General features: G+C 46.2%; 7 protein-coding genes and 1 non-coding gene across 8 annotated transcripts in view; 4 read left to right on the forward strand and 4 right to left on the reverse strand.

Moving 5' to 3' along the window:
• CNBE1080 (hypothetical protein) overlaps positions 1-206 on the forward strand; it is a gene marked incomplete at both ends in the record, with an annotated part of 1,450 nt that extends 1,244 nt beyond the window's left edge. The window contains one exon of the mRNA XM_770299.1: positions 27-206. Coding sequence (XP_775392.1) covers positions 27-206 — 180 coding nt within the window. The remainder of the gene's footprint in view (positions 1-26) is intronic.
• A 161-nt stretch (positions 207-367) lies between these two features.
• Positions 368-871, reverse strand: CNBE1090 (hypothetical protein; the record flags this gene model as incomplete). The annotated part of the gene is made up of 3 exons (XM_770300.1): positions 368-403; positions 557-726; positions 838-871. The coding sequence occupies 3 exons, from the start codon at positions 869-871 to the stop codon at positions 368-370; spliced, it is 240 nt and encodes a 79-aa protein (XP_775393.1).
• A 298-nt stretch (positions 872-1,169) lies between these two features.
• CNBE1100 (hypothetical protein) lies at positions 1,170-2,078 on the forward strand (the record flags this gene model as incomplete). Its single annotated transcript, XM_770301.1, has 6 exons — positions 1,170-1,339; positions 1,389-1,419; positions 1,476-1,515; positions 1,566-1,648; positions 1,698-1,801; positions 1,853-2,078. The coding sequence occupies 6 exons, from the start codon at positions 1,170-1,172 to the stop codon at positions 2,076-2,078; spliced, it is 654 nt and encodes a 217-aa protein (XP_775394.1).
• Positions 2,079-2,463: 385 nt separating this feature from the next.
• On the reverse strand, positions 2,464-3,914 carry CNBE1110 (hypothetical protein; the record flags this gene model as incomplete). The annotated part of the gene is made up of 4 exons (XM_770302.1): positions 2,464-2,544; positions 2,599-3,072; positions 3,128-3,825; positions 3,878-3,914. The coding sequence occupies 4 exons, from the start codon at positions 3,912-3,914 to the stop codon at positions 2,464-2,466; spliced, it is 1,290 nt and encodes a 429-aa protein (XP_775395.1).
• A 634-nt stretch (positions 3,915-4,548) lies between these two features.
• On the forward strand, positions 4,549-7,433 carry CNBE1120 (hypothetical protein; the record flags this gene model as incomplete). The annotated part of the gene is made up of 11 exons (XM_770303.1): positions 4,549-4,641; positions 4,712-5,063; positions 5,113-5,353; positions 5,405-5,600; positions 5,659-5,944; positions 6,001-6,013; positions 6,062-6,344; positions 6,394-6,539; positions 6,589-6,743; positions 6,796-7,135; positions 7,196-7,433. 11 exons carry the CDS (start codon positions 4,549-4,551, stop codon positions 7,431-7,433), a joined length of 2,343 nt encoding a protein of 780 aa, XP_775396.1.
• Positions 7,434-7,749: 316 nt separating this feature from the next.
• On the reverse strand, positions 7,750-9,161 carry CNBE1130 (hypothetical protein; the record flags this gene model as incomplete). The annotated part of the gene is made up of 8 exons (XM_770304.1): positions 7,750-8,085; positions 8,148-8,225; positions 8,279-8,358; positions 8,417-8,459; positions 8,530-8,594; positions 8,660-8,766; positions 8,952-9,085; positions 9,144-9,161. The coding sequence occupies 8 exons, from the start codon at positions 9,159-9,161 to the stop codon at positions 7,750-7,752; spliced, it is 861 nt and encodes a 286-aa protein (XP_775397.1).
• A 4-nt stretch (positions 9,162-9,165) lies between these two features.
• Positions 9,166-10,851, forward strand: CNBE1140 (hypothetical protein; the record flags this gene model as incomplete). Its single annotated transcript, XM_770305.1, has 8 exons — positions 9,166-9,214; positions 9,270-9,426; positions 9,487-9,727; positions 9,782-10,113; positions 10,171-10,173; positions 10,241-10,310; positions 10,359-10,478; positions 10,543-10,851. 8 exons carry the CDS (start codon positions 9,166-9,168, stop codon positions 10,849-10,851), a joined length of 1,281 nt encoding a protein of 426 aa, XP_775398.1.
• A 1,026-nt stretch (positions 10,852-11,877) lies between these two features.
• On the reverse strand, positions 11,878-11,975 carry CNBEt060. Its single transcript has 2 exons — positions 11,939-11,975; positions 11,878-11,913 (listed from the first exon to the last, which is right to left on the reverse strand). It is a non-coding gene; the product is annotated as a tRNA-Met (tRNA).
• Positions 11,976-12,005: the final 30 nt, after the last annotated feature.

Raw genomic sequence — 12,005 nt, forward strand, 5'->3', positions numbered from 1 at the left:
GGTCCATCATCTGAAAGACATTTTAGAATACAATTTGCGGTCGAAATCCTATTACTGTACTCCTCAATCTCGTCCAGTTTGTGTACAAAAATCAACCGGTTAAGCCCGAGTTTGTTTTTGTAAGGTATGAGCAAAGCAGTAAATGTGTGAATGGAAAGGACAGTAGCGTCAGTTATGTTAGCGGGGTCTTAAGGCTCCCTCAGTGATTCCTAGTCCATATTTGGGCGTACGAGTAGTGAGACTTTTTACTGGTGTAGGTTGGATCTGGTTGTAAAGGAAGGCGACAGACGATAAGAATAAAGTTGTAGAGCTGAAGAATTCGAATTCCCGAATGTAAATATACATGTATCCGTCTCTATCTCTCTTTCTACATATCAGGATCAACCTGCTTGTAGCCCTTCACCTGTGATACAAAGAGTCAGTGATCATTCAAACAGGCAAGTCCCAACAGCCTTTTGTCAACGACATATCGCACACTCCTTATATATCTTCCAAGCCATGTTCCTGCCTTCCAAGTGCCTCCTTTCCCCCACTTAACATGGATTCCTTGACCTACCTTGTTATCCCTGATCATCGCTGCGTACTTCTCCGCCAACACCTTGCAGTTTTGCAACTGATTAACACCCTCTCCTCGGTAGCACTTTTGGAGCTCGTCTCGGACAATACGAGCCTCCATAGCCTTGATCCATGATTCCCTAACGTGTTCTTCGCGAGCCTTGATACGCTCTGGTGACAGTTTTTATCGCGCACCAGGTGAATGTGAAGGTAATTAATTGATGTGGGACAAGGGGGACGAAGTCAGTACTGGTAGGCGCAGTAGAATCAGGGAAGACATACCCCGGTAATCGTCCATAGATGGTGTTGTGGCCATGTTGACTGACTGCTATGTGGGCTGCGGGGGGAGGAATAAGGAGCGAGGAAGTGAGATTTGGGTGTTTAACGGAGGAAATGGAGAGAAGAGATGCGGTCGCAAAGTCCAATCAACGCCTGAGCCTGACAATCCCGTGACAACGGAATCAAATCCACATGGCCAAGGCAGTACCTCCACTTTTACCAACCTCCTCTCGCCATAACCGGCCAGTCCATCTCGACTTCTTTATACGTTTCCACAGTACTCCATAGCATTGAGTTGGTGTCAAAATCCGAGCAATTCGAGCTTCTCAAATACAATGTCCTGCTCACACGAAGCCCACGATCATGACCATGGGCATGACGGTCATTCGCACGACGTTCCTCTTGAATCATCCCCTCTTGACTCGCTCTATACTCAGATTGACCTTCCTAATGTGATGGCGCTTAATGCTGAGGGAGGAGGCGAAGCCGGAAGAAAGGTGACCAAGTGAGTAACTACTCAATACCCAACGGATATGTGCTGATTGAATGCCAAGGAGCTGGGATATGAAAGAAGATGACACGATCGTACGCATTGCTATTTGATAATTGCTGTGAAAGAAATGTTTACATTTCGTGCACAGTGGCTAGAAAGCGAGATAGATGATGAGCTTATTATTAAGAGTATGTGTCATCAACTTCTTACTTGTTCGTGGAACTGATACTTTACACAGTCCCCTTCACATCTTCAGTCTCTCTCCGATCTATCACTCTCAAGTCGGGACCTGGTGGCCATACTCCAAGCGAGATGCACCTTGTGAATTTCTTCACCATCCACATTTCCTCCAGCTAACAAAAGAGTGTAGTTTAGAGATAACCCAGGCTTGGACTTTAGTGACGCGTCATCATCTTCTCCAACCCAGTCCTTTGATGTTGTCCCAAGAAAAGAAGGCGTCGAATATCAAGTCAAGTGAGCCTTGCTTTGTGTAATGAATTCACAAAAGCTGACACTCTTCTGAAGAGCAGCCAAGTTTAACGGTCTTACTTCTCTTACAATCTTCTTCCCCGGTAATACCGCTGATGATGACGAGGAGACAACCAAAGTCTATTACATCGGTTTGAGAGGATCTTGGAAGCCGCTGCCCAATCGACCGGGCGTTATCATCTACGAGTCATCAGCCAATCCAGCTGACCATAAGGTGCCTGGTGTCAACGCTGGTGGTGCAACTCACCGACCTGGGTATTAGTCCATGGCCATATTGAATTCGAGGGTAGATCCCGATGCATTAAGTTATTATTTATTATTTAGTTGGTAAGCATAATTTTTTCACAAATCTGTATCCCATATTATTTGCAAATTGTTTTACTAACAGACGTGTAGTATTCACAGTCATGTTGAGCTGGACAAATCATATATTGCTTTCGAGCAGCACATTAGTGACATCTATGCATATCATACAAAAATTCGACAGGGGGTCAATAGTAGAATAAACAACAAGCGAAAAGGGCAGTCATAACATGAGTACCGAAATTCAGGAAAGGATCTGATGGTATTAATCTGAAAAGCCAGGGTATCAAGAGTACTCGAAGCCCTTGAGCCATACCGTGAGTGTTAAAATCGCAACTGGGTCGTTATTTCCGTCTACAATGGTTGATAGCTTGCACCCAACCTTCGGCGACAATCTGATTATCGACTTGCAGGTAGTACGAGACCTGAACCTACTGTCAGAGATACTCCGTCTGTTTTAGAGCGAACAAACTGCTCACATCATACGCCTCAAACACAACTACATTCCTCCATTCAACCCTTGCCTCTCCCATTGCACTTAATCTCACGACATCTACCAATCCCAACTTGCCTTTATATCTTTCCGTTGCGCTATCCGCCAACACTAATAAATCATGACACAGCACTGCCATGCACATCTTATCTACCGTGGCAATATCTCTTGACAAGTGCTTGCTAGGCTTACGAATCCCCTGAGGAGCTTTTATCAATGCTCCACGGGCAATGAAATTGACAGGGCCTTCCCGGATCAAGACACGGTGAGGCTGGACTAGGGACGAGGGGCCAACGACGGAGATATGGTCCGCCCAATGGCAGAGGCGAGAGCGAGAGTCGAGGCTGCGTTTATAATCATTAACGTAGACGAGAACAATGGAAATACGCGCAAGGGCCTCGCTGACATAATCGTGGGTTCCGGCTGGTGCGGGCGGAGTGAATTTTTCGAGTTGCTCCAGCTGCGAGAGAATGTCAGCAGAAGCTAATGTAACGAAATGCGCGAGAGAGATTCACTAGCATCTTGTATCGAGTAAGGCGCTGGACCGGAAGGAGAAGGTAGCCAGTCATGTCCAGTTGAGAGTGTCTCCTGTTTGCCTTACATTTTGCCAGATATGCTTGTACGCGGGCCTTGTCCTGCTTGGTGATCCCGGCGCCGCTGATCCATTGAGTGAGTTTAGTAGTCGCATTGTCACAAGTCGAGCTGTATGACGAGTACAGTTTAAACCATTCAGAAAATTCGCAGATAACTTTACAAATGTTCATCGCAGCTTCAGTGGATCGGTCGCCTTCGAGGCCGTCGCTTTGTTGGACGCTTTTAGTGGCGACAATTAGCTGAGGAAGAATGTGTTGGCTATGAAGTTTGAGAATCTCTTGAAGTCCTCTGAACATGGTCTTTCGCTCCTCAGCAGTTAGAATTGTGCCTAAAGTGACTTCTGGTGAGGCCTTGCTCCCAAAGTTGGAGGTAAGAGGTTCATAAGCGGTATGAATGTAAACATGGTCGAATTCTTGGAGGAGATTAACGTAAGTCATTTCGGAGGTTATGAATTCCTGAAGGACACGAGTACGAGCGGATGCCTTATCGGAAAACTTTTGAATGCGCTTGTTGCTCTGTGATGTAGAAATAGATGAGTTGGGAGAGATGGTGGTAGTGTGGCTGGAGAAGAAGTCCTTGGTTCTAGGTGTATATCCGGTATCAATCCTGACCACGGAGACTAGTTGTAGGTGTTAGAAGGATCACAAAGAGATGGCAAATGGCAAGCGCACCACAGAAGAGGGTTGCGAGAAATCCGCGGAAACCCATGATTAAGGATTGAAATAGTGAAATGACGATGAGGGACCGTTAGGAACTGTAAAGCCTGTTCAGAATGTCAATGCTATGCTGTTGAGCGTTTGGGAGTAGAGTGCAAAGATAAATTTAGACGAGAATAAGGTGATGAAATGTCAGTCAAAAGCTTTCTAGATCGGGCGGTCGTATATAAGCCGAGTTGGTGAGGAATGGGCGGAGCCTTGGCCTAATCGCAGTGCAGTGTGGTACAACTGAATCATGATGTGTGTAAGCTTCCAAATAATGAATATGACAACGCGTGAGGATTGAAGGGGTAGCAAGATGTGCGATAGTGGCCGTGGTGAGAAATTTGAGTTGCTGCTGATAAAATGAACACGAGATGTGCCATCCGTCAGCCTAAAAAGCGAAACCACTGGGCGTCCGTAGTCATAATATAATAGAAAGTCGTTACGTAAAGATGGTCCTGGTCCTCCACGTCACCAGTTCTGGAATCTTCGACGCGTTTGTTGAGTAATTCGCGTCGACGAGATGATAGTCGTCGGGCGGTCGGTCGTACGGTCGGTCTCATAAACTTGTTATACTTGTTGGGACATTCTTTTCTGTTTCTTGCTTGTCCATCTGCATCGTAATTCACTATTTATCGGCCAAAATGAGGCTGCCTAGGCTGTTCTCTGTCGTGCTTGCCTGCATCGCGGGTCTTTCCGTGGTTTGCGGGCAGGAAGTCAAGACATTCAAGTACGAGGTAGGTCAACAGGTCTGCTAGATAATTCTTATACTATGGGGCTGATGTCTGAGTGGCTGCTCTGTATTAGTCTGATATTACTCGTCTGAGATCTCTAGTTATCCATTCTCTCTACTCCCACAAAGATGTCTTCCTTCGGGAACTTCTTTCAAACGCCAACGATGCCCTCGAGAAACTTCGACTTACTGCACTCACCGATCGATCTGTCATGTCTGCGGGTGAAGGAAACATCACTATTGAAGTAGTATTGGACGAAGGAAGTGCCGGCAAGACTGGACAAATTATCATCAAAGATACCGGTATCGGTATGACTGAACATGAACTGGAGAAGAACTTGGGAACAATTGCAAGAAGTGGAACGAGCGAGTTTTTGAAGCGAGCTGATGCTGGGGGTGTAGATGGGAATTTGATCGGACAGTTCGGTTGGTCTCGCTTGCATATTTGCACTGTTTATGGCTGATCTCCCAATAGGTCTTGGTTTCTACAGCTGTTTCCTTGTCTCTTCCACAGTCCGCGTCTCTTCTCTTCCTCCTGCGACCAAAGAGAACCCCAATCCCGTCCAACACACTTTTGTCTCATCTTCCTCCGGGGATTCATTTGAGATTTTCCCAGACCCTCGCGGAAACACTTTGGGTCGGGGCACCGAGATTGTGCTCACAATTGAGGAGGAAGAGAAGGAGTGGTTGTCTGTTACCAAGCTCAAAGGTTTGATGTGAGTTGAAATCACTTTGCATCACTTCAGTACCGGACTGACTTGCTATAGTGAGAAGCACTCTGCCTTTTCCACTACTTTCCCCATTTATATCAAGGAAAAGAAAACATCCCAGGTTCCCATCGAATCTGAAGATGAATTTGACGACGAAGATGCGATCGTTGACGAGAACGAGCAAAAGTTCGAGACTGTAACAGAAGAGCAATGGGTCCGCGTCAATGATAAGCCTCCTATTTGGATGAGGCAAGTTTACTCCCAAAATTTCCATATCTGTCTGCTTCTGAAGCTGATGCCTATGCAGGGAGCCCAAGGAAGTTGAGGAGACCGAATACCGGGACTTCTTCACGGCTCTCGCCAAAGACCCTCAAGCTGAGACTTTGGGTTGGTCTCATTTCAAGGGTGATACTGGCGATGGTGTCTCATTCCGCGCCATTATGTACATCCCATCCCAGCTTCCCAAGGACTTTTGGCAGAAGATTACTAGTGGCATCAATAACGTTAGGTTGATGGTAAAGAGGGTCTTCATTACAGATGACTTGGGTGAAGAATTCATGCCAAGATGGCTGAGCTTCTTGAAGGTGGTCGTGGATGGTAAGTCCTGGCTGCTTTGATGAGGTCTCGTAATTTACTGACATTATATCTTGTAGCTGATGATCTTCCGTGAGCCCTATACATAGCTTACTCATTACTGTACTAATTCCTTGATAGCCTCAATGTATCCCGAGAAACCCTTCAGAACACTCGTTTCCTCTCGCAACTTCAGCGAATCCTCGTCCGAAAGGCTATCGACCTCTTCACCCGCATCGCCACCGAACAGCCCAAGAAGTACGAAGAAATCTCTCAGCTTTATGGAAACGCCTTCCGCTTGGGAGTACTGGAGAGTAAAAAGGACCATGTCAAGCTTGCCAAACTCTTGAGATTTGAGAGCACCAGGACCAACTACACGAGCTTGGAGGAGTATGTGGAGAATAGGAAAGAGGGCCAGACTCAGGTGAGAGTCCTCAAACTTCAACTTGAACACAGTCTGACTCAAAGGTTAGATCTACTATATGGCGGGTGTCGGGGAGAAGATTGATGATTTGAAGCGATCGCCATTCGTCGAGAAGCTCATTGCTCGAGGGTACGAGGTCCTGCTCTTGAACCTCCCTTCCGATGAGCCTATGATGGGTGCTTTGGGCAACTTCATGTCAGTGATCTTGTTGACTAGGTGAATTTCAAGCTTATACTTTTCGCAGGGGAATGAGGACTCAAGATGTTTCAAAGAAAGGCCTGAAGTATGGTGATGAGAATGAACACGAGGCCGAGAAGAAGGAACTGGAGGCCCAAAAAATTGCTTTCAAACCCCTTGTCGATTGGTTGAAGAAGGATCTGAAAGGTCAGATCAGTGACGGTAAGTACATGGCTTTTATCTCTCCTAGCTTTCATCACTAACAGTTTCAAAGTTGTCCTCACCAACCGGCTAGTCACCTCACCCTGTACCGTCGTCGTCGACCATATGGGCTGGTCTGCCAACATGCAGCGAATTATGGCGGCTCAGGCTGAGGCTCATGACGACCCTATGTTCCAAGTTATGAAGAACTTACCCAAGGTGCTCGAGATCAACCCGAAATCACCTCTCATTGAAGGCCTCTTGGAAAAGGTTTTAGAGTTGCCTACGACAGATGAGGAGGACGAGGATGCGTTGAAGAAGAGCGACGAAGAAGAGGAATTGACTGAAACTGTCAGGGTGTTGTTGGACACCACCCTGGTCAGGAGTGGCTTCAGTGTTGCTGACCCCACTAGGTGAGTCTGCTACACCTGGATTGCTCTAAGGCGACGCTCATCGCCTTGTTCAATATATAGCTACTTTGAGCGCGTAGAAGCCCTCCTCCGGAAGAGCCTTGGTGTATCCCTTTCTGCACAGCCTCAAGTTGATGTCCGACCTGCCCCTCCAACTGCCATGGGCCCTCTTGACGAAGATGGCGTTCCTTCTGACGACTTTGATTACGACAATGGGATGGCCCAAGAAGCCATGGGTGGAGCTGATGAATGGTTAGACTGGGCTGATATGAAGAAGCAAATGGGGCATGACGAGCTCTAAGCATCTCAACCAGCTCCGAAAAAGGTTTGTAGCATGAATTATAGCATATCTTACGAAGACGCATGAATATAAATGTTTCTTTCTCTACATTCATATTTCGTCTTGCCTTTCGCTATCAAGCTTTACCTCGCAAGACTGTCTTTGGTGGATTTTTGCACTCTTTCTTGTCCAAAAGCCCCTTTGGATTCAAAAGGCACTCAATGGGAGGCCTTACATCTGCTTGTATTGTTTTGGAAAGCCAAGCGGCACCACGATGAACTTTCGGGAACGAGTACCGGGATGGAAGACCTATTGATTCCAAAGCCGCCTATACTGTCTAAAAAGGTTGTAGAACTTGGAGATTATGCGTCGTGTTTTCCTTTTCTTCCTTCGTTAATTTTGCAATATACTTGAAAGTGGGCTCTTTAGCGTCTCCTGATGGGCTGGCATTAGCTTGTGCAAATAATGACGGTCCATCATGGCATTTACCGAGTAATCTGTAGATAAGCGATTCACTTGAAGTCACTTCCACTCCTTGTTGTTGCAAGTATCGAAGGGCTATGGGCACCTCTTCTTTGTTACATGACGACACAGCATCAGCTGCGAGATACACTTTTGGTTTGGTTCGGTATTGCAATAGATCTAAGGCGGTCTGCAGCACACAGATATGTGACTGTTGTCGCAGTCAGCACATTTGCAGGAGTACATGAAGGTGCGGTAGCTTGTTTGTCTCACCTCGATCCCTGTGAGTATGAAGCAGTTGTACTTGCTGAAATCGATTGCTTCTATGGTGTCTTCAGTCACCATGGAAAACTAGAAGAACGTAGTTGAGGACTGGAATAACTTTCACAAACTCGATGGCTCACTTTGGTCTTGGCAATAACTCCTTGGTTGAGGTCCTTCCTGTCTAAAAGCGACGTAATTTCCTCTACGGTTGACCCAAGAGCTGCAATTCAAGTCGAAGAGTTAGATACTCAGTTATATGCCTCCTGTTTCGAGCCTACCCTTGGGATTTTGCTCTGTCACAAAGGTTGGAACCTCCAGTACCTGCTATGCCTTTAAGCAGCCGTCTCGATTTATAATAGTTGTTGGCAGCACCGATCTGAGGTGAACTTACCCGAGTAGCTTTGACCAACTTGCAGATAGAGGAGGTCATAGCATCAAAGCCGTAGATGGCGGACCCTTGACATAAATCGCAATCAGATATCACCATTAAAGGGTTTAGATCAGTAGGATACAACACTCACTGAAGCGCTCTTGCACATCGCAAATAAGTATCAGAGTCTTACGAGGATTAATGGCCATGATACGTAGTGGGCTGTGCTTGCTTCGATGGTTGGTGAACGGCTGAATGCTACAATATCGCTATACTTTCAGGTCTTTTAGGTGGTTCGATTCAGTATCGAGACCTTTCTGGTTTATGATGGAATACAGGAGTAGAATGGGGCAAACCAAAGTTGCACAAGAAGTAAAGCGAAGATCAGAGGAGCGTAGAAACTATCCGCTCGGGCCCGGGCAGCTGATTGCCGGAGAGCGCACTTTGGGGTGCCGACGGACTTGGGGGACTTGGGCGGGTTCGGCGAGCGCGTCAAATACATAACAACCATGCGCTGGAGAAGCACGGTGTCATATCTCCCTTGGCCCAGCCATTCAGTCTTGGGGACTGTGTAAGGCTATGCACAATATATCAGCCATTGCTGCCACGTATGCATACTGAAGATCCCAATATACCTTTGGAGAGGTTCTCATTGCTATGGTGCCGGTACCTCCCGCCGCTATGGGTGACGTCACCCCTGGTGGAGGTGAGCTCGATTCTTCTGGATATCGACTTCTAAAAACAGATTTGTTATAGTCCAGATAATTTATTCGATAGCTTTGACTTATCGACAATGCCCCCACAGGCCAGCAGCAGCTTGCCCTCTCCAAATAGCAAGTTGAGCCTTCAAGAGTGGCTCAAAGTACTGTCTTCTAGAGGGGTGGATATGAGAGTCGCTATGGGTCTTGCCGCAAAAATGTATGATCTGACCCTTTTGTCCGGTTTAAACCAAGTATCTAGCTGATCGATGGGGTCCAGTTACAAAACACACAGTACCATAGAACTTCTTTCGAAAATGACGCCGGCCAAGGTGGCTGGCTTGATAGACGACAAGGAGACGAGGAAGGTGATCAATAATGCGATTAAAGGCCTTGCCTCAGGGGAGCCGATCAGCAAAAAGAGGGGCAGAGATAGCGACTTATTACAGCCCCTCAAGAAAGACGAAGCAGAGGAGGACACTCCTATTGACATTAGCTTCCAATTCATGACTGAACGTGAGGTAAATGTTTCCAGAGAGTTAGTCCAACGTCATTATGTCCTGACTTCGCTACAGCAACTTCAAGGCATCAGAGTCATCACAAATCGAGCGCCTGTCAAGACAGCTTGGGCCTATACAATTTGCATGAGGCTGGGATTCAGTCATTTGGAATCATTATCATTAGCCCAGGCCTACGTGCATATAAACAGCCTCAAGCACGCCCTCATGCTGGGAAATATTTTAGGAGAGGAAGAGACGAAAGAAGCTCGAAGAGAATTGGAGGATCTTCCCGATGGTGACCAGGGCAGCTGGAATAAGAAGAGAGGTAGAAGACTAGGGAAAGATCAGGTCACAGCTACGGTTGCAGTGGGGAGTTCTCAGCCGTGGGTGGGAATTTTGGGATCCAAGTGAGTATTTCACTCCATAACAACCTTCCAATGCGGTTGCTCATCTGGGAAATTTAGGGTGTAAGTACAGATATATCGTATCGGCCATCGAAATGCTCTTCAAGCATGCTGATACTATGTACCTCAGACCAATAATAGAACGTTCAGACGGGACATGTCGCGCAATACAGAAAGGGGTATCGGTCCGACCGAGTCAGGTAGGAGACTTCTTTGATAATATCAGAATCAGTACTGATTGTTTACAGGCATATTTGTATATCAGGAAAAACTTCAAGGACCACACACCTCATGTCATGGGCGCATTCAAGTTAATAGCTGACTCGTATGAGCCAGAAGAATTAAATCGTATTGGAGTGCATATGTATGTAAGTAGCGATTTCATGAATTGATGGTTAGCGAGGATTATACACATGCTGACTGTATTTTGAGAATGAATTCAAACCAGATGTTGTGGAGTGGGGTCAGAGGGGGGCGTTAGAGCTGGACAATGTATTGGAGTTTATCAAGGATGGCGAGAACAACGTCAAAGAGCGAGATAATCAAGGATCTTCCGTTGCGAATCCAGCCGTGTCTTCCACGGCTCTTGTTCTTAGCCCAATAGGTGCAACTCAACAACTACCGCAAGAGGCACCTGACGATGAACCAGCTAGTAAAAAGCCAAGACGAGATATGACAGTGGAAGAATACGAGGCAATGCTCGATGCGGAGTATCTGCAGGGAGATCTTCCGGACTTTTAAAATACATGTAACAACAACTTTTCATTTGTCTTGGTTGTTGAATTATTAATAGTTATGTTCCCCAGTTGTATGGAAATCTCCTATCGACTTTTGTGACATACAGTATAGTAATACTGGCATAAAGCATGCCTCAACAAAGTCCATGACACTGTCATTATCATCGTGAAACAAAGGTCTTGTTGGGCGGTGGTCATTCGTTCAAACGATTCCATATTTTCCCTTGTGAATGCTTTTAGCGATCTACAAAGCGTCAGTGCCATTATAGTAGGCGCCCATTGCATCTATTGGTATTCTAGGATTTATTGTATGGAATTTTTAAGCAAACAATAAAATTGTGTAAGCAGGATGACGAGGACATGTAATGTTATAATGGGTATCACCGGGCCGGAAATGGCTGAGAGGAGAGTTATTCAACCCTATAACACACGCCGCTTAACCGTATCTCGATTTTTGGTATCACTAGCTTACAGAAAGACACAGGGTTGTCCAGCCGCCCTCGAGTCCATCCATGACAGCTCTGGCCAGTTCAACCTCGAACCATATCAAAGCCCCACCAATGATTCCGGTCCAATATTTAAATGTGGCCCACCATTCTTCTCTCCTCTTTCGTTTGATCCTGATTATGCATACATTCAGACGCTATGCGCAGTAAGCAGAGATAGTACACAGACAAACAGAAATGAAAGAAGAGCAACCGAGATACTGAATCGAATCGCCATCATGCGTGAGGCGCGGGCGATCGCATGACCCCGCCCCGTCGCAGTAGTAGATAAAAATGCCGGAATCCAGAACCGGAGAGGGAAGAGTTACAACGTCATGAGTAGTTTGTTGACGGTAAAAAATCAGTTTTCCAACAGATGTTTCGTTTTACCAATAACTGATTGATTTATATCTTATCATTGCAACAAGTAAGTTAAGAAGGGCGACATAGGCATGTTTGCTTTCGATTGATTTGGTTATTGGCGGACTTTTGAAAAAAGGGAAGTTTCATCTGGTCAATAGTCTGTCAAAAAGAAAAATTTAAAATGCCCTCACTGAGAATCGAACTCAGAGCTGAGGATTACGAGCTGACCGAAGAGCCAAATTCATATGAGACCTTCGTGTTACCACTACACCATGAGGGCTTTTATAGTTTTCTCGGCGCTCTACTTTCT

This window comes from Cryptococcus neoformans, chromosome 5 (assembly GCF_000149385.1).
Source record: "Cryptococcus neoformans var. neoformans B-3501A chromosome 5, whole genome shotgun sequence".
In the NCBI taxonomy this organism is placed as follows: Eukaryota; Fungi; Basidiomycota; class Tremellomycetes; order Tremellales; family Cryptococcaceae; genus Cryptococcus; species Cryptococcus deneoformans.